The 20,427-nt window shown below is 36.6% G+C and overlaps 1 protein-coding gene across 1 annotated transcript; it reads left to right on the top strand.

Annotated features, from left to right (window-relative positions):
* The first annotated feature begins 8,942 nt into the window (after nucleotides 1–8,942).
* On the top strand, nucleotides 8,943–20,427 carry LOC121426031 (sulfotransferase 1C2-like). Its single transcript, XM_041622160.1, has 7 exons — nucleotides 8,943–9,082; nucleotides 11,328–11,514; nucleotides 12,603–12,730; nucleotides 13,633–13,879; nucleotides 16,614–16,708; nucleotides 19,104–19,287; nucleotides 20,022–20,427. Exons 2-7 carry the CDS (start codon nucleotides 11,337–11,339, stop codon nucleotides 20,135–20,137), a joined length of 948 nt encoding a protein of 315 aa, XP_041478094.1. The 5' UTR covers nucleotides 8,943–9,082; nucleotides 11,328–11,336; the 3' UTR covers nucleotides 20,138–20,427.

Raw genomic sequence — 20,427 nt, 5'->3', positions numbered from 1 at the left:
TTTTATACAAACGAATACAATGGAAAACACCCCGTCCCTCGGATAGGACGTTAAATGGAGGCCCCGTGAAGAGGAGAGTCACCACCTTTGCACGTTAAGAACCCACTGCACTATTCGTATAAGAGTAGGGGGTAACCTCTTATCAGTTATATCGGGAGGAGAGACCTGTGGGTCACAGTGATTCAGTTCGCTTTTCGCCTCCGAGGCACAGGTGACGCCAAACAAATAATAATAATAAAAAAGGTATTATCTTTGGTGGTTCATAGCATTTATGGCAATTGTTGGATATTATCGATTCACATAATTACATACAGCATATACTGTAAATTTATGGAAACAGGTAATTTTTGTCTAGTGGCATAAAACACAGAAACAAACTATCAAAAGACTGGAAAGGAGAAAAAAATAAACATACGCAAACACGTAACGATCATGCAGGTGTAATATGCATGGGTTAAACTTAGTAATTCCGAAGGGTCTTTATTCCGAAGGTTCGTGATTCCGAAACTCGTAAATTGCCTAAAACTCGATGTTCGTTAATTCTAAAACGTAAAAGGGTTCGTTAATCCGAACATTTGTAACGTTATTCCGAAGGTTCGTTAATCCGAAAACGAAACTTAGGCTCGTTGTTCCGAATGTTCGTTAATCCGAAAACGAAACTTAGGCTCGTTGTTCCGAAGGTTCGTTTTTCCGAAAACGAAACAAGGTTCGTTGTTCTGAAGGTTCGTCAGTCCGAAAACGAAATAAGGTTCGTCAATCATTTAGTTCCTTCGAAATTACGAACCTCATTTCTTTTTCGGATTAACGAACCTTCGGAATTAAGAACCTCATTTCGTTTTTGGATTACTAACCTTCGGAATAACGAACAAACATTCGGAAATACGAACCTTCGGAATAACGAAGCTTCGGAATTACGAATGGATGCGATATGCATGATGCTATTGAAAGCTTCGGATGGGGTGGGTATTACAACTGCGTTTGCCATAATTCGTCTGTCGTAAATATATGAGATAGGAGTGAAATGTATTTGACAAAGGTCTCATGCATGCTCAGTGACATATCATTATTATAAAATATTCATGTATCAAAGTTCGTTGCACATAATGTTGTACAAATATTGAGACAGTTCCTTAGCACACATCTTGAGAATTAATGTCTCATAGCTGCACAATGCGCACATGGCCAGGAGGAGGACAGCCCTAGCATCACCTCAAAATGAAAATGTTGAAAGTAGAATCGCCACTTTAGGGAGGCGAGTACTGCTGTATATTATGAGCATTAAATTTTATGTTCGTTTACTCTTGTAAGGATATATGGTACATGCCAGTACAAATTCACCAATTTCCCTCATTTTTTCTGGCTGGAAGCCTATGAACTTGATATTCCTGATGGGGCAAAACATAATTAACACTGTATCGTTACATCTCTTAAAACAGAAAAATGCAGTGTAGACGTCTCCACAATAATTGCTTATGTACATTAAAAGTGTCAATGTCCAATGGAATATGTAGAAACATAATAATATAACTATATAGCAGTTGAAAACACAATCCGACATTAAGTATTTTTTTCTTAATATTGGATAGGATTGATAAATAAATCCTTAAATGGGAGCCTTTGGGAAAATAACCACGTATCAATCCTGTGATTGTTGCTAATATATATTCAGTGATTGTATCATACCATCTGAACTATTATTACTTTGAATATAGTTACACAAAATAATTTTTAATCAAGGGGTACTCATTTGCCCCACTTCGATGTGGGCAAATAAAAACCCCTGACATCAATATGTTCACTATTATGCAGATGAGATTGATTAAATCTCATATTTCTACTGGAAAATGTACGTCTACGATAGACCTTAGACATCTTATCATGTTTCAACGCTATGAATTTAAAAAAAATATGTGACTGGAATTATGGAAAAAATGGTCTTATTACCACACTCTCCCCTTTATTATACTGAACAAAATAAATGAAGAAAATTTCACTTTCACTAAAGTTTCTATTTAATCTTCAGAAAGTGAATGTGCGTTGCGTATGTAGATCATTAATTTTGTAAATAAAATAAATTATAACTGTAACTGAAATGCAACGAAAATTCAAAGTTCTGACTTACCTCCTACACAGTGTCGTTTTTTCGAATCAAACAATGCTTTATATCTGTTGTGTACGTCACATCCCAATGTTGCTCAAAAACTTCGAACGTTAAATCAAAGTCAAGCCAAATTGCCAAACACAGGCCTATAGAGCTATAATCCTTATACGGATCACATGCACTAATCTGTGACTAACTCAATGAGACGTATAGACTCCCCGACATAGTATACATGAATAAGTGGAGTACGTCTACTGATGAAAGGTTGCGAAACTTTAACGGATCTTTCACAATCGCTCATGCGATCGTTTGCTATCATTTGGCCACGATGTATGTTGCACACAATAACAACGGCTGTAAGCAGTAGCACCAATTTATTGTGAAAGGGCTTTACAGGATTAGATTCGACATAATTATGTGAGAGGGAGCTGTGCATTGATTTCCACTCAATGGTAATTAGCAATATCGGTGTGAAAATCTAATCTAAATCAGGACTCCTTAAAGTCTACACTTCTTGCAGGGGCTCTTGAGTCCTTAACGAGCCGATGCAAACATTGATTTCAGTGGGGTGCAAGCGCTTGCCCCCCCCCAAAAAAAAGTAATGACTAAGAAATAAAAAGAGAAAAGGAGAGAGAAGGGTGAAATATGATGTTATTTTCTAAATATTAAATATGTCAACATCTATCACAAAATTTGATTTTGTAGGAAAAATATAGAAATTTGCTAGCTGCTTTAACTCAACTTTTAATAAATTTTGCCCGATGTGTCATATTTTTGATCCCGCAAGATTCTGGCTCATTACGCTACTGCCATCGTTGCCAAGGGCCCCGGAAGCCCCACCCTTACACAATTCCTTAAACAAGCGCCACAAAAAACCTAAAAATTATGATCGTATAGTTGTTTTTTGTTTTTGTTTTTCTGCATATCAGCCCCCTTGCTTTCAAAACCATTCCTCTGCCCCTGTGGGCTATATTTTCTTGAAGGCGGTGAGAGTGGTGGCAGGAGGGGGGGGGGGGGGCGCCGGAGGGAAAATTAATGAAACTGATGTTTATATGGAATGCGACTTTGATATTCTCAAGCGAACCTTGGGAAATATGATTGTAATACCTTCACGAATCTTTAATATATTTTTTTGGTAGGGGGGGGTAAGTGATCTTTAATTTGCGTTTTATACAAAGTGAAGATTTTTTCTTTTTGCTTTTTTTTTGGTGGACGGATTTCCCCTTAATTTTTGGTTACCCCCCCTTTTGTTTGCCATGTTTGCTTGCTAAATTTTTCCTCTTGAAAATTTTATCCCCCCGGACCCCTTCGAAACATCCTGGATCCACCCCTGAACTTATCTGAAGTAGGGATATACATCATTCTCATCGCTAAGAAATACCAAGCCTATCAGCTTATATACCATGCCAATTTTGTATCACACTATATAAAGTTCTAATATTTTCAATCTGCATGGGTTGATGCTCGGAACCAATCGTGACTCGATTGATCTAAACTTTCCCCCCCAAAAAAATACGACAGTACCCCCTATCTTCAATTTTAATTTTTTTTATCAAGGAATGATATTTGTAGAAAGATATGATACGCCTTGTAGTAGGGTCAACATTTTGTATACCTAAAAGATAGTCCAACCCAACAAAAAGGTTGATTAGAATAAAAAGAAAACAAAATCCTACAAGCATACCACTGAAATTTTTATCAAAAACGTAGAAAAAGAAAGTTATGACATTTTAAGAGTTTTGTATATAATAGCTCCGTGATTTCGCAAAACAGTTATATATGCACATCCTAGTGACGTCATCCACTCACTATTTCTTTTGTTCTAATTTTCTCCTCATTGTGAGATGAAACAATGATTAATTCCTCCCTTAAAGGTCAAGTCAACCCCAGAAAAATTTTGATGTTAATAAATAGAGAAAAATCAAACCAGCAAAATGCTGAAAATGTCACCAAACTTTCCAGTGGATGTAAAATAAGAATGTTATCAAATTTTAAAGTTTTGCTTATTTTTCACAAAACGGTGATATATACAACTCAAAGGAGACAGTCGATGATGTCCCTCACTCACTATTTCTTTGTTTTTTATTGTTTGAATTATACAATATTTCATTTTTGTATAGATTCGACAATAAGGACCAACTTGATTGAATCATATAGTATTAATCAATGCTCATTCCACATGTTCAGGGAGGAATTAATCGTTGTTTCACTCGACAATGAGGATAAAATAACATTTTCCCTTTTTCATATAATAAAATGCAAAAGAAATATTAAGTAGATGACGTCATTGCGATGCATCGGTCTCCTCATTTGCATACCCACCAGGATGTGCATAAATATTTTGGAAATTAAGCAAAACTTATTACAGCTCGATGGTGAAAATTCTAAAATGTCATAACATTCTTATTCTACATCCGATTTTGAAGAAATTTTGTGTGCTATGCTGGTTGGATTTTTCTTATCTTTTTCTTATTTTTTATTCAAATCAACTTTTTTTGGGTGAACTTGTCCTTTAGCAGCGGGATCAGCAATATATTCAATACTATATGGTTCAGTCAACTTGGTCCTTGTTGACAAATTGTAAAAAATGAAACTTATTATTTCATATAATTTCAAACAATAAAAGAAAAAGTGAGTGAAGAAAATCATCAACTGTTTCATGATGTGCATATCACTATTTTGTGAAAAATAAACGAACGTATTTTCAAATTTCATAACTTTTTTTTTAATTTACATCCGATTTTGATGAAGTTTTCAGCGTAGTTTGATTTTTCTCTATTTATCCAAAATAACAATTTTTTTTTGGGTGGACTTAACCTTTAATAATGCAATCGTTAATGTACCAGTATAGATATTCGCTTATTATTTCACTATCTAGGCACTAGCGTGAGTACGAGGGGGGGGGGCAGACTGCCCCCCCTGACGAGTCACAACCCATGCAAAGGACGTTCCCCTGCCCCCCCCCCCTGATGAGCTTGAAGACCTTTTTTTTTTGCTAGTCATTTTTTTTCTGGTACGGAACCCTATATTTGGGGTTGAAGACTTTTTTTTTGCTTGTCAAATTTTTGGCGGGCGATTTTGCCCCGGTGGAAAATCCTAGGTACGCTACTGTATTTAGGTCAGTATTAATTTTCAGTATAAGATAATTTCCATAGGTCATCGTATAGAATATAAAATATTAGCCCAATATTTTTGTTCATTCACTCTAAAGAAGGTTTGCCCAATAGTTGGTGAACTATGGGAACATGCATGTTAGTTGAGTAAAATGATTTCATTTAGCCCAACATGGAGTAAAAGAATACCAAGCAAACATGCATAATCCCTTTCAACCAAATAGTGGGTAAATATTTTACTGTTTTCAGAGAGTTGTTATTGTGATTTGTTTGTTCACCAATTGCTATAAGTCCAGGATAGAAGTGGCGTAACCTTGTTTTTTTTATATATACAATATTTTTTGATGGTTTCTTGTCAATTCGAGGGTGCTGATTACGAATCTGAATGATGCCACTCGTGTAACCTTGAGCATTTTCCGCAAATTGGCAAAATCCAATATGGCCGCCAAAATATGCAAATTACCCATAAAAATCCTAAAATTGTCCACACATTGGCTACGAAATGCATGAAATTGTGTGGCAGGAGTGAGATACTCTCTGAAAAAATAATTTTTGACAAAATATTTATTTTCCTCATATTCAAAATGGCCGCCATAGTCCATTGTATACTCTATTATGTACAATATAAATAGGGAAAACTAGCTTTCACAAAAGTGAGCACTAAACTGCAAAAAATCGCGATGTATGAACGAAGTGATATATGGAAATCATTACTAACGAGATATATCATTTATTATGTCATAAATGGGAACATTTCTGTATTTTGATATCTAAAATGGCCGCCACTGGCCCAAACAGTATTGCGTACAATGGCAATGGGGGCCAAAAAAATTCAGAGTGATCACTAAAATGCATATTATTAAGATTAAACGAGTGGAATACTGACTAAAAACGTAATTGTTAACGAAATATATTATTAATATGCCATGTATGTCATGAATGTTGTATTTTAATATTCAAAATGGCTGCCAAATGCCCTAAAAGTATTATACATAATGGGAAAGAGGGGCAAAGAAATCACTAGAGTGATCACTAAAATGCATGTATATGTGATAAATTAATGGGATACTGTTTAAAAACATATTTTCTAACGAAATATATCATTCAGGTTTAAAGTTTGTGTTAAATACTGTATTTTTACTTTCAAAATGGCCGCCATAGACATTAACAGTATTATGCACAATGCAAAGTGGGAAACCAAATTGATTACCAGAAATGCAAGTATTAATTAGTGATCTATGAGTAAAATATTGTCTGAAAGCATAATTTCTATTAAGGTAGATCATTTTATCTGCCAGTTAGGTGATAAATACTGTTATTGGAAAGTCAAAATGGCCGCTACATGCCCTTATGATATTATGCACAATGTGAATGAGAACAAATTATTTCAACAGAATTTGGCTTTGCTTAGCCAAATGGTGATGTATGAGTGAAATATCGTCTGAAAACATGATTTATAACAAAATATATCATCTCTTATGTAATTAAGGTGATAAATATTGTATTTCAACAATCAAAATGGCTGCCATATGCCCTTTTGTGAACATTATTGTCTACACTCACATTGTATATTATACGATGAGGGCCTATGTTGGCCATTTTCAATTAAAAATGCAGTGTTTATCACCTTAAATACACAACATTATGATATATCTCGTTAGAAACCATGGTTTTAGACAAAATTTCACCCTTGCATCAGAATTCACAATTATAGGCAATATTTAGAGTCAAACAAAGCCAAATTATGTCAAAATTATATGTCCAATGTTAAATGTACATAATACTTGTAGGACCTATGGCAGCCATTTTGGATTTCAAAGTATTTATTACCTCCACAACCAATATGTGATGTATTTAGTTAGAAATCATGTTTAAGACAATATTTTTACTCGTATATCACAGTCATATGCATTTTATGATTCTCACTCTTGTGAAAATTAGTTTCTCCATTCGCATTGTACATGATAAATATAGGGATTATGGCGGCCATTTTGAATGTCAATATACAGCATTTATCACATAAATGGCATATTTACAATGATTTTTTAGTCAATATTCCACTCGTTTATCTTAATAATATGCATTTTAGTGCTCACTCTTGTCACTTTTTTTTGCCCCGGCCATTGCCAATGTACATAATACTCTTTATGCCACTGGTGGCCATTTTGAATGTTGAAATACAGTATTTATCACCTAAATTACATAAGATATGATATATTTTGTTATAAATCATGTTTTCAGACGATATTTCACTCATACATCACCATTTGGCCAAGCAAAGCCAAATTCTGCTAAAATAATTTGTTCCCATTTACATTGTGCATAATACGGGGCCTGTAGCGGCCATTTTGACTTTCCAATAACGGTATTTTTCACCTAACTGGCAGATTAAATGATTTCTCTTAATAGGAATTATGCTTTCAGACAATATTTTACTCATAGATCACTAATACCTGCATTTATGATGCTAACTTCTGTGAATATTGGTTTTCCATTGAGCATACTGCTAATGTCTCTGGCGGCCATTTTGAAAGAAAAGTACAGTATTTAACACAAACTTTAAACCTTAATGATATATTTCGTTAGAAAATATGTTTTTTAAACAGTATCCCAGATCACTCTTGTGATTTCTTTGCCCCACTTTCTCATTGTGGATAACACTTTTAGGACCTTTGGCAGCCATTTTGAATATCAAAATACAACATTCATCACATACATGGCATATTAATAATATATTTCGTTAACAATTATGTTTTTAGTCAGTGTTCCACTCGTTTAATCTTAATAATATGCATTTCAGTGATCACTCTTGTGAAATTTTTGGCCCCCATTGCCATTGTACGCAACATACTGTTTGTGCCAGTGGCGGCCATTTTAGATATCAAAATACAGAAATGTTCCCATTTATGACATAATAAATGATATATCTCGTTAGTAATTGCTTCGTTCATACATCGCGATTTTTTGCAGTTTAGTGCTCATTTTTGTGAAAATTAGTTTTCCCTATTCATATTGTACATAATAGAGTATACAATGGACAATGGCGGCCATTTTGATTATCAGGAAAATTAATATTTTGTCAAAAATTATTTTTTCAGAGTGTATTTTACTCCTGCCACACGCTTTCATGCATTCCATAGCCAATGTGCGGACAATTTTAGGATTTTCATGGGCAATTTGCATATTTTGGGGGCCATATTGGATTTTGCTAATTTGCGGAAAATGCTCAAGGTTACACGAGTGGCATCATCCAGATTCGTAATCAGCACCCTCGAATTGACAAGAAACCATCAAAAAAATATTGTATATATAAAAAACAAGGTTTGGTCAAGTTTCTATGGGGCCTATCCTGGAACCTATATCCGCTTTTAAGCTGATCTTATTTTATATTCATATGTATAAGTATACTTTTAAAGATTTAACAGAGGCCTATGTCTTACGACCATGTAACATTTAACACGGGCTGAACCGGGGAGGGGGACGACTAATGGGCCATTAGATTTGAGAGTTAAATCATGAGGGTTTCTTAATGAGAACTTTACTTGTTTCCGTAGCTTTTAACAATCCCCCACCAACCACCAAGCATATGCAAATGCGCCACGCCTGCAGCTTCCGCATCCTGTATGGAAAAAAAGTGAACGATAGCGCTACCCATGAATGCATGCTCGAACGCGGCTAGCTCCGAGCTCTCCGCCCGGCCGGCCCGCGGGCCCCAGCTCTCGCGCCGTAGGATCGCGCCCACGTACAGTTGCTACAGGACGACTGCCGAACTGATATTGATAAGGTGATATTTTCCCGAAACTCGGAAGAAATCTCTGGTCTGGCAATAGGAGAGGAAGGAACGAAACTCAAGAATTAAGAGTCATATGTGAGTAGGAATACTGTTCCTTATAAACCTGATTTCCTATATGTTGGTTTCCGAGAACTTGTGTTATAACACGAATAAAGTGGGTGGGTATTTTGTCAATTGATGATGATGGGTAGGGACCCGGTACTTCGCTGCTGGATGTTGGCTGTGCTAACCGGCCAGAGATCGGCGGCACTCGGTGTGCTCACTCGGTGGTCCTGCTGGTTGGAGAATAATGTTTACTGTTCATTAATCTGCAAAAGTTACAGTGCAGTCCAAAGCGATGTTGGATGGAGAATTAAATTGCCTCAATTTCAAGCTGTCCTTGTTCTGACAAGCACAGCTTATAAACTTTAAAGAATGAAATAAGATCCTTTTTTCAAAATGTAGATTTTGTGATTTTTTTTTGGGGGGGTGGGGATGCTTTGGAAGTTATTTGATTTATATATTGTGTATTTATTTTAATCAAGGTTTGAACCAGTGGAGAAAAATTAAACAAGAATAAAGCTGAAAATTTCAATCAAATTCGATAAAACAAGAAAGATATGACATCACATTGTTACTAAGTTTCACATATTTATTGACAAAATATGAGCACAACTCTATGATATGCAAATGAGACTATGAGAGAGTCTTTGATATTTCTTACTATGGTATTTCCTCCATCTTTTTTTCATTTAATTTCTACGGCTTTGACAACAATGACAAACTTGACTGAACCACAAAATGTTCAAACATTGCATTGCCATATGCAGATTTTTTTTCCAAAGGGGGGGGGGGCAGGATGCATAATTTTTATTAAAAGAAACTCTACAGCGAGGGAGCAAAGTGACCAAGGTTATCATTGGGGTGATTTTACATTTTCCAAAGTGAATTTGACAGATTTCTTGTAATTTTGGGTGATTCTTTTTTTATGTTTTGCAAAATATGAAAGTTTTCAAAACTTTTGTGGGGGGGGGGGCAACTGCCCCCTTCCACCTCCCTGCTGTGTAAGGTCATGAAATAATTGTAATTTTCACATGTTCAGGAGGAATAAAAAGTTCTCTGTTTCACATGGCAACAATGAGAAGAAAATCAAAATATTTAATATTTCAGAAATGCTACAGCATACAAGGACAGATTATGATTTTGTGCATGATATTTTTTCCCAGATGTGAATTTTGTCTGATTAGTCCTGGATCTTATAAATTTTAAACAAAATCCGAGCTTGACCATATGATTTTGTGAATCGTTTGTTGCTTCAATTTCAAGTCCTACTTTAATACCAAAGAATCTTCACAAGTATGAACAAAAAGTGGGCACTGGGTTATTAGTTGCAGGTGTCAACCCCCCCCCAAAAAAGTAAGAAAATAAGTCCAATGCTCTCCCACCCAGAGACACCCGACATTTTTCTAAGGACCTAATTGCCTGCATTTTGTTTGGACAGATCCCATGTGTGTTTTTATGCCTATATTTTTCTTGTTAATTTTTGTTGTTAATCATTATTTACAAATGTTGCTGTTTTTAATGTTTGAAATTTGTAATGAGACTACTAGTATTAGGAATTGTTTGTTCTTTGTATTGTACATGCAGCTATTTGGCTGTGACTCTTATTTTTTATAAACCTGGAATTGACATTGAAAAAATTGAAGAGACGTTGAGAATTTAGAAAACTTTCATCCAATGTTCATTAAAATTCTGGCTTTAGATTAATACTACAGTGTGTACTTTAAATTAGATTTAAATCCAGTGTTTCTGGTTTGAAAGCAACATACTGTGTGGTAGTACTACTGCCTCGTTTCTAACTTCCTGGCATTGTGATGTATACATAGCCACAGATTTCCTGTCTGAATGCTGATTTAATTTGGATGTGTTTGATTGTTGCCATGTGCCATGATTTCGATCAGATTTGACTTCTAATCGTTTGCAACATTAGTGCATAGACATAGACCTGTGACCTACATGTACACCAAAATTTGAACAATACAGGATGGGCTGTAAAGGAGTGTCATAACTCATTTGTATCTTGATGTTGATTTTAACTTTGGTAGATAGTTTTTTTAAAGGTAAAATTGATTGCAATTGTCTTGTCGGTGCTGGAAGGCCCTTTGCATCACATTTCCGCGCACCTCTATGGTACAGAAACGCCCTTACGCAATGCCCTTACGCCCGCTACTACATGTACGTGCATGAAATGCGCCTAAGTGTGCTAGGGGCGTTCCTGCACCGACATGACAGAATGGTTGCATTGAGTACTTGTATACCTCTTTTCTGTAACACCACCCAGGTCTCAACCATGGGGGATGGTAATGGAGTGTCGTTGCTTTCTCAAGCCCCAGCATACGCTTCAGAATGTTCCCACGAGTATGACGGGGTACTCATGCCCAAGATCATGCCTGCCAGGTGCATCGAGTCGGTCAAGAACTTCAAAGTCAGAGATGATGATCTCTTTCTCACAACCTACCCTAAATCAGGTAGGTACTAGTCACATGCATCAAGGTCAAAGGTCACATGAGGGCAATAGTTTGAAAGTGGACTATCACCCTTGAGATAATGCCAGCCAGTTGCATCAGCTGGTTAGTTCAAAGTAAGGGACAGTAATCACTTCTCACAACTTAATCTAAATCAGGTCAGTTTTAAGGATTTGGGTAGAGGGCAAAGCACTATTTATAGTGTCTATTTTAGGTATTGATATACGGTAGTGACAATGATAAAATTCGATTTTGAAACAGTTGGTATCACGTTGTCTAATCTTGAGGGTAAAAGGGTGTACAAGGATGGGGGATGGAGTCAGGTTGAGGATTGCAAAAATTGAGCAGAATTGCATGATGAATTTTTTTTGACACCTCTCTTTTTCACTCTTTGCACGTCTGTCTTTGCAACGGTTGCAACCTCTCTCTTAGTAATAGCTCCTATCCGGTGTGTTGGCTCAGTTGGTAGAGCACATCCGCCTCACAACCGGGAGTTCAAACCCTGACTGTGTCAGACCAAAAGATGTTAAAAGATGGGAGTTGCTGCTTGGCGCTTAACGATTCAAGGGACAGAGCTACATGTACATTGATCTGGTGTTTCTGTCCCCAAGGTCAATTGGGAAAAACTAATTTTTGGAGTATTTCTGTGTCAGATTTCTATTTCAAACAACAAATTATGGATTTTCATGTCATGGATTTCATTGTCGTCATCTTCTTGCACAATCTCTTTTCACATCTTTTTGCAGATTTCTCATTACACTGCTTTTACCTGTCTGTCTTTTACTCCTCACTTGGTACACACGTCTCTAAATCTCTATACACCTCTCTCTTGAACACCCATTGCCAGTGATGCACTGATTTTATTGTGAATTTCTCTTTACCCCTCTCTTGTGGTTCCTCTTTCACTACAGCTCTCTCTTTACCCCTGTCGATCTTTACTTTCTTCGCTCATCACAGCTTTGATCTTTACACCTCTCTGGTAACATCTTTCTCTTTACACCTTCTTGATTACACCTCTGTAGTTACATCTCTCTTTACACCTTCTTGATTACACCTGATGTTTTACACTTTTCTTGACACCTCTTCTGAAGGTACTACATGGGTGCAGCAGATTGTTCTTCTCATTCATCACGATGGGGACAAATCTAAACTGGAAGGCAAGCATATCTTCAAGATGGTGCCTTTCATAGAAGCTGTGGAAGGCATGAACAAAGACAATGTAAGTCAAGTATTTGATGCTGCTTGGTTTTAACTTTCTGGACAGTGTTTGATAAAAGGTTTCTAATTTTCTCTTGAAATGATACATTGCAGGGTCCTCCAGGGCTTTCACCTCCCTTTTTGTACGCCCGTCGTAGACGGGACGTATTATGGTATCACGCTTGGTGTCTGTCCGTCCGTCCGTTAACATTCCTTGAAAAAGTGATAACTTCAGTTAAACTTATTAAACCTAGGCTCATGTAATTTGATGTGTATGATACTAGCATAGATCCTAGCAATTCTATTGATTTATAGGAGAGAAGGTCAAAGTCTTCCTTCACCAATAACTCCATTTTCCGCGTTATAGACAGGCGTATTATGTGCTCGCCTTGGCGACACACTTGTTACACCTCTTTTTACATTTCTCTTTTTAAGTTTCTCTTTAATTATCAGGACTAAGATGGGTCAACACATAGTCCAATGTGTGTTGTGAAAGGAGTGAGCATCAAATCTGAATACACATTCATTTGGTTTTCGATTAATTCATTTATTAGTTATTAGAAATTGAATGGTTTTGTGTTAATTATTGCTTCTACTGATACTGTGCCACTCACGCTTACTATGAATGAAAATGTCTTCATTGATTTTTGCAACAAATATTGATTAGTATGCTAATAGAAAATGCATGATAAATATTGTACTGAAGGTATAGAAGATAGGAATTATTGTAGCCATTGTCATTTTCACCATCATCGATGTCATCATCATCATCACAACCATTATCATTAGCATCATACATGGAAGTACATAATTTAAGCTCAACATAGCAACAACTCTGGCAGACATCAGCACACACCAATCGGCATGAATGGCATTTTCATTTTTATTGATTTTACACACGTCTTATATTCTCTCTTGCCAAAGGCCGATACAGCACGAATGCAGTCCGAAATCGCAGACGAAATGCCGTCCCCCAGAATCCTCAAGACGCAACTCCCGCCACGATGGCTCCCTCCGAGCGTCTATGATGGATCCAAGGGCAAGGTCATATACATCGCCAGGAATCCCAAAGACATGATGGTCTCCTATTTTCATTTTTGTAAGATGACCGTGAATCTGCCTACCTACGAGTCATGGGACGTCTTCTTTGAAGAGTTCATGGCCGATAGAGGTGATCTTTCAAATCACTTAAAAGTTATGTAGAGATAAAGTATTCTTCTAGGGGGTGTTTCACAATGATGTAAGTGTGACTTAGACTCGCACTCTAGTTCCCAATTGTGTGCGGTATAAATGGCATCACTGCATTGGTCAAACCATGCTATGATGATGCATGCCTCTGCATTTTAATCAATAAGATTGCATATGGAAATGTGCGCCTTACATACTATGTGCGCTTCGGCATTCAAGGATAATTCTAATGGGATGTTGCAAGACAAGTATTTGTAATCAGTTGCTAATTTCTGTTGCTGATATATAATATAATATAAATTGGAACTATACCAAAATTGTTTTTTACCTCTTGTTTCAAGGAGAAGACCAACAATCAAGTGCAAATTTGCAATAAATGACCGGACTTGATTTAGGCACCTAAAATTGACTTGCAATTCGGTGGATTCACAATACATTGCGCCATCTGTCAGTCAGCAGTGGACAGGCCAATTTGTAACTTACGGGTTGACATATATAGTTGGCATAGTACTGGTTTAAAGAAGAAAAAAAGAAACCATATGATAAATCAGGGCTCCACACTAACCCATTTTTTCTACTGGTCCAACCTATTCATGTCAGACCAGTAGATACCCAGTTTTTCAAATTTTTACTGGTCCGAACCTAAAATCTACTGGTCCCAAAAAATAAAGAAAACATTAAGAAAAGGCGCAAGTTTATTTTTCTAGCCTTTCGTTACCCCCCCAAAAAAAATGAAGGAAAATGAAGGACAAAAAGAAAGCAAGACAGAAACGAAGAAAGACAGAAACAAAGAAAGAAAGAAAGAAAGGAAGGAAGGAAGGAAGGAAGGAAAAGAAAGAAAGAATAAAAGAAAGGAAGGAAGAAAAAAAAGGTAAAGAAAGGATAGATGTGAAGGAAGAAAAAAAAGTAAGAACTAAAGAAGGAAAGGAAGGAATAAAGAAGGAACAAATATCAGAAAGAAAGAAAGAGAGAGAAAAAGGAAATAGAGAAAATATTTTATAAAAGGATAGAAAGAAAAAATGAAAGAAAACAAGGGAAATTAAAAAAGAAAGACAGTAACAAAAAAATCGAGGGAAGAAACAAAGAAAGATTAAGAAGGAAAGAAAGATAGGAAGAAAGCTAAAACTATTATCAGTTTCTTTTCTCATTTAAAATAGCTACGAAAGTCGCAGATACCATTAGTGTATCAACACACACATAAATGCATATGTGGGGCTATTATTTATTCAGACGATATCACCCGAAACCCGATCTGTTTGAACCAAAACAGAAGTGAAAATTTCTCCTTTACTGCTTACAAATAACAGAGTTGCTCCAATTTTTAGGAAATATGGACATTATAAGAGCCTTTCATGAGTATGAACCTTGGATTTTGACAGTTATGTGAGAGATTTCTGCCAGAGTTTAGCCAGGCTTCGTTCGTGCGGCCAGTGGAGAATTTACCATGTGGTTTGTGTGGCAGACTACATGTACACTGTATGCATGCTGCATAGTACTCTAGTAACACTTACGTGCGATTCATTCTGTGTGTGAATGGCAGAATTTAACGGGGGGGGGGGGGAAATGGTTTGCTGTGAATTTGACCATTTCTGGAAAAGTTATTGGCCCAACAATGGTTTTTATTACTGGTCATGTCGGACCCTTAAATCTTTCTATTTTTGGAAAAATTACTGGCCCGACAATGATATTTTTTACTGGTCATGTCGGAGCAGTAAATCTTCCAATTTCTGAAAATCTACTGGCCCCTCAGCGATTTTTACCGGTCTGGGACCGTCGGACCGCCGCTAGTGTCAAGCCCTGGATAAGTGGAGGAAGAATTCACCAAAAACAGTCTAAATTTCCGAGAGAAATCTGCAGAAAATTTCTCTCCCACCTCAAGGACCCAGATAAACAGCATGATGTTATGCAAAGCGGCCGAGTCGCATCAGTCGGCACAGTATAATGCACTAGCACGCTGAGCAGATGTCGACTTTTTCCCATGGGGCATTGCGAGTCTCGGCCTGTCCTCTGCAACCGACAGGTGGCGCACCGTATTGGGAATCCACTGATTTGATTGTAAGTTTCTTGCAACACCCCATCGGTCACATTTATCTAGTGAAACACCCCCTCTTGAAGAGGCTGTCGCAAAATGATCATGAATGGCTGTTAATGGATACAGGTCAATGGCAAAAAAAAACATGGAGGCAATACTGAGGAAATGTGACTAGTCCTTGGGGGATAATTAGGGTAACGAATATGATTGGATGAAAGCGTATTTGACAGATTTCAGAGAGTTTGTCATCGTGAATAATTGTATCAGTGAAAGTGTAAAACTTAAATCAGGTGTCCCACAGGGATCCATTTTGGGTCCATGATAGTCATTGGGTATACATGTAATTACTTCGGAATATTAATCATTAGAGGAATCATTCTAGAGACTGGTGTTCATCATTTTTCCCTGGAAATAGAATGATTCTATCCAAGGAATACTAGGAATCACAGGAAATGTTTCTATAGTCATTGAGGGTAATGGTAGTCACTTAGAAAAATAGTAATCACCATGGAATATTGGTAATCCCTTTGGAATAATAATCAGGTCTATTGTTTATGTGGGAAAAAGAATGTTGCTTGGACCACATGGGAGTCGCCATAACATTAGCCATTGGGGAATATTATAATATTTGTTTTCTTATTAGATGACCTGTAACATCACCATCCTTTTTTGTTTTTTTCCCCAGTACCAAGAGGTTCATGGTTTGATAGCGTTCTTTACTGGTGGAAGCGGAAAGACGACCCATTGGTGCTCTTCATCAAGTTTGAAGAAATGAAAAAGGTAAGACCAGGGCCCCATACTGCAAAGCTTAGCAATGATCGTAGAACATTTCTAACGATAGATTGCATTAACTGCAATGTATAATCAATCGTGAAAATAAAGCATACAATTCATTGCTAAATTTTATATTAGATGACCGAGGATGGAAATATCTCTGCCTTTCATTCTTAGAAATTGAACGATAATAATGGGTAATGTGAATCGGTGGATACGTCTCTGGACGTTAAACCACAAGGTCGAGGGTTCAAATCCCAGTCCCAGACTTCTGTCATTTGGCAAGGCGTTGATATACAGTTTTCCGCTCTTCACCCAGGTGAAGATATGGAAACCTACAGCACGAATGAATTCCTAAAGACGAAGGTAGAGGGCGTTCAGGCGCATTACGAACATTGAAAGAAGACAAACAAATTCGCCTTAAACACAGATGTAGAGAAATATATGTATATATATACTGTATATATATATGGTGAAAAAAAAACATGAAGGCAATACTGGGCAAATGTGACTAGACAGTGGGGGATAATTAGGATAATGAATATGATAAAAGTATACATGAATTTAATTTTAATATATATTTAATATATACATGTATATATTTAATATATACATGTATATATATATATATGTATGTATATATATATCTTAAAGTTTCACGTATTGGCCTCTCTAATAGACAAGTAACAAAATATGCTGAAGATAAAAGGTAATGCTTTCAATGCCAATATAGTTTTTATTTATGTATATATATATATATATATATATATATATATATATATATATATATATGCACTACAATGAAATCAAAACGTGAAACATTAAAATAACAGCAGCTAAATATCAAACCGGTTACTCAGACAAACTGAGTAATCAGATTACAGATCTCATGATCACGTGGGCCCATTTAGTGATAAAACTTTATTGCCTCAATCTATCATCTTTCAAGGCATAAAAATGACATTTCTCATTATGTTTGATTGTAATACAGTAGCTTTCTGTTTAAAACTTGGTTTAATGGTTCGTGTTTGTATCCTATTGTCACCCTCATATCCTTTTTCATGGTCATATGACTTTAAAGAGGTACTCTACCATGTTCAGTAAAAAATGAAACCAGCCTTATTATTCAGATCATTTAAGTTGGATGAGAAATTTTGGAGTTGGCATTATTTCATGATAAAAGTGATACTGTAAGCACAAAATGCTCATTTGATTTCTCTTCAAATGTGGTTTGTATGAAAGCATAATTACTTTTTTCAGAATTCCTCCATTATTATTATTATTTGTTTGGCATCACCTGTGCCTGGGAGGCAAAAAGCGAACTGAATCACTATGACCCGCAGGTCTCTCCTCCCGATATAACTGATTGGGCGGAGTGCAGGTGGACCACTACACCGGGGTTTCCCCCTACTCTTATACGAATAGTGCAGTGGGTTCTTAACGTGCAAAGGTGGTGACTCTCCTCTACACGGGGCCTCCATTTAACGTCCTATCCGAGGGACGAGTCAAATTACAGAAAGCATAGTCTAACACATTCCTTATATCAGCCTCCCAATTTTTGAGCAAAAAGAAATCAATATTTTCTTGAAACTATCAAACACAACCTGGCCCCACAACATCTTTAGCTCACTAATTTGCAAACAACCTGTTGTGTGCCGCACTCAACCCAGGTGAGCTAAATGGGTACCTGGCAGGAATTTATTCCTTGAAATGAGTGTGTGCTGTAAAGAAGAATGGCAGACAAGCTAAAGACAGGGTAATTACATGTATATCATAGTTCTTTGGAAGCACATAGAGCTGTTACAAATATGCTCTATACAGTAACTATTTATTATTAATTATATTTTGGAATAAGGTTAGTTTTTGACATGCTGTAACTATTAAGTTAGGAAATTTTTCATTGCGATAATTCTTCTCTTGAGTGTCTCAGCCATCTATGTAAATATTATTAACGCAGTAACAACTGGTTTGCTGGCTTTAGTTGGTATAGCATCCACCCCACAGCAGGGAGGTTGGAAGTTAATACGTTGCTGCATCAGGCCAAAAGACATACCTTGTACCTTGTAGTTCCATTCCCTGAAGTCCTCCACCAGGAAGGGTAACTCAGGGATGACGAGAGTGGGAGTGTTATTACTCTGTTTTGTTGCAGGTTTCGCATGTTTAGTTTTACTTTAAGTATGTCAGTGCTTTTGGAGGATACCGTATCGGCTTTGAGACTATTCCATTGGGAGATCAAAAGAAGCGGTTGGTGTTCAACGATTGAAGGGATAGAGCAATGTTAATCTGGCACTGCTCAGTGGCTGTCAGGCCTCCAGTCAATTGGGTAAAATTAGTTATGGAGGATTTCAAATGTCTATTTCAAACTGTAAAATAAGGATTTTTTTTCATTGATACCATTTAGGATTTAAAGGTAGCAGTCAAGCAGATCAGTGAGTTCATGGGAAAGTCTTTTTCCAACGAAACCATTGAGGGAATCGTGGAGAGCAGTACCTTCGATGCCATGAAGAAGAATAAAAACTCTAATCCTGATAGTTTGCCCCAGCTCCAGGCTAATGAAAGTCAGAAGAAAACCTTCCTCAGGAAAGGTAAGATTGAATTCAGGACATTCTCATTGTCTAGCCATATTTGAACTGGCTTTTTTTTTCAGACTAAGGTTTCGTTTAGGGGGAGGTCTTGGCCTCAAAGTATCCAGTCAATGTGAAGTATTACATATTAGGGATCTTGCTACATACGTGTAGTGCTTTGCCAACAAATTTCTTTACAACCTTTCATATTTAATTACCCAAATGATATACATTTGCATGCATTTCTATTTATTTTTATAATCTCAATTAAATTTGGTCTATGCATCTTTTGCATAAATATGATGGAAAGTATTTCAAATGTTGTAGTTGACAAAGAAAAGTTATCAACTAATTTAACTAGCAATAATTGAGTCTTGGAACTCTTGTTGGAATGCTCCCCAGGGAGTGGAGAAGGTGCATACATTGTATGCGGGCATGCAAGGATCTGATGACCGGGATAATAATATGTCTGTAAAGCGCTTAGAGACGTCGTTCCGATGTATTAAGCGCTATATAAATGCGGAATATTATTATTACTATTATTATTTGTCTTTCTTTCTCTATGTCTGTCTGTCTGTCTACCTACCTACCTACCTACCTATCTATCAATTTATCTATCTATCTATCTATGTATGAAGCTATCTATCTAACTATCTATTTATCATTTTATCTATCCGTCTGTCTTTCTGTTTGATTATCTGTCTACTTTATGTATCAATGTCTTCTCATTTCTATTCCTTTTCTCTTTCTTCCAGGAGTTGTAGGTGACTGGATGAATTTCTTCAGCGATGAACAGAGTGCACGCTTTGATGCGGTCTATAAGGAGAAGATGGCTGGATCGGGATTGGACTTTGTTTTCCAACAGGAATAGGCAGATACCCGTAATTTGACCGAGCATGACCTGAATCTAGATGAAAGATATTACCTCTGGTGCTATATATATTCCCTTTGTGCTCGTTCTCTGTATTAAAACTTGATACTTGGTGCACTTGGATGAACAAGGTATTTTATTTTTTCATGTTTACAGATGATGATCATGAATAGAAAACTTACATGGCACCTTATACATACTTGTGTTTACACTAAGACTGATGATGATCTCATTAAAATTTAGCAGAATTACATACAGAGTGAATGGAAATGATAAAGTCACAATTGGTA

This window comes from Lytechinus variegatus, chromosome 13, assembly GCF_018143015.1.
Source record: "Lytechinus variegatus isolate NC3 chromosome 13, Lvar_3.0, whole genome shotgun sequence".
NCBI lineage: Eukaryota > Metazoa > Echinodermata > Echinoidea > Temnopleuroida > Toxopneustidae > Lytechinus > Lytechinus variegatus.
Note: the sequence above shows the minus strand (reverse complement) of the source record. Positions and strands in the feature narration are given on the sequence as shown.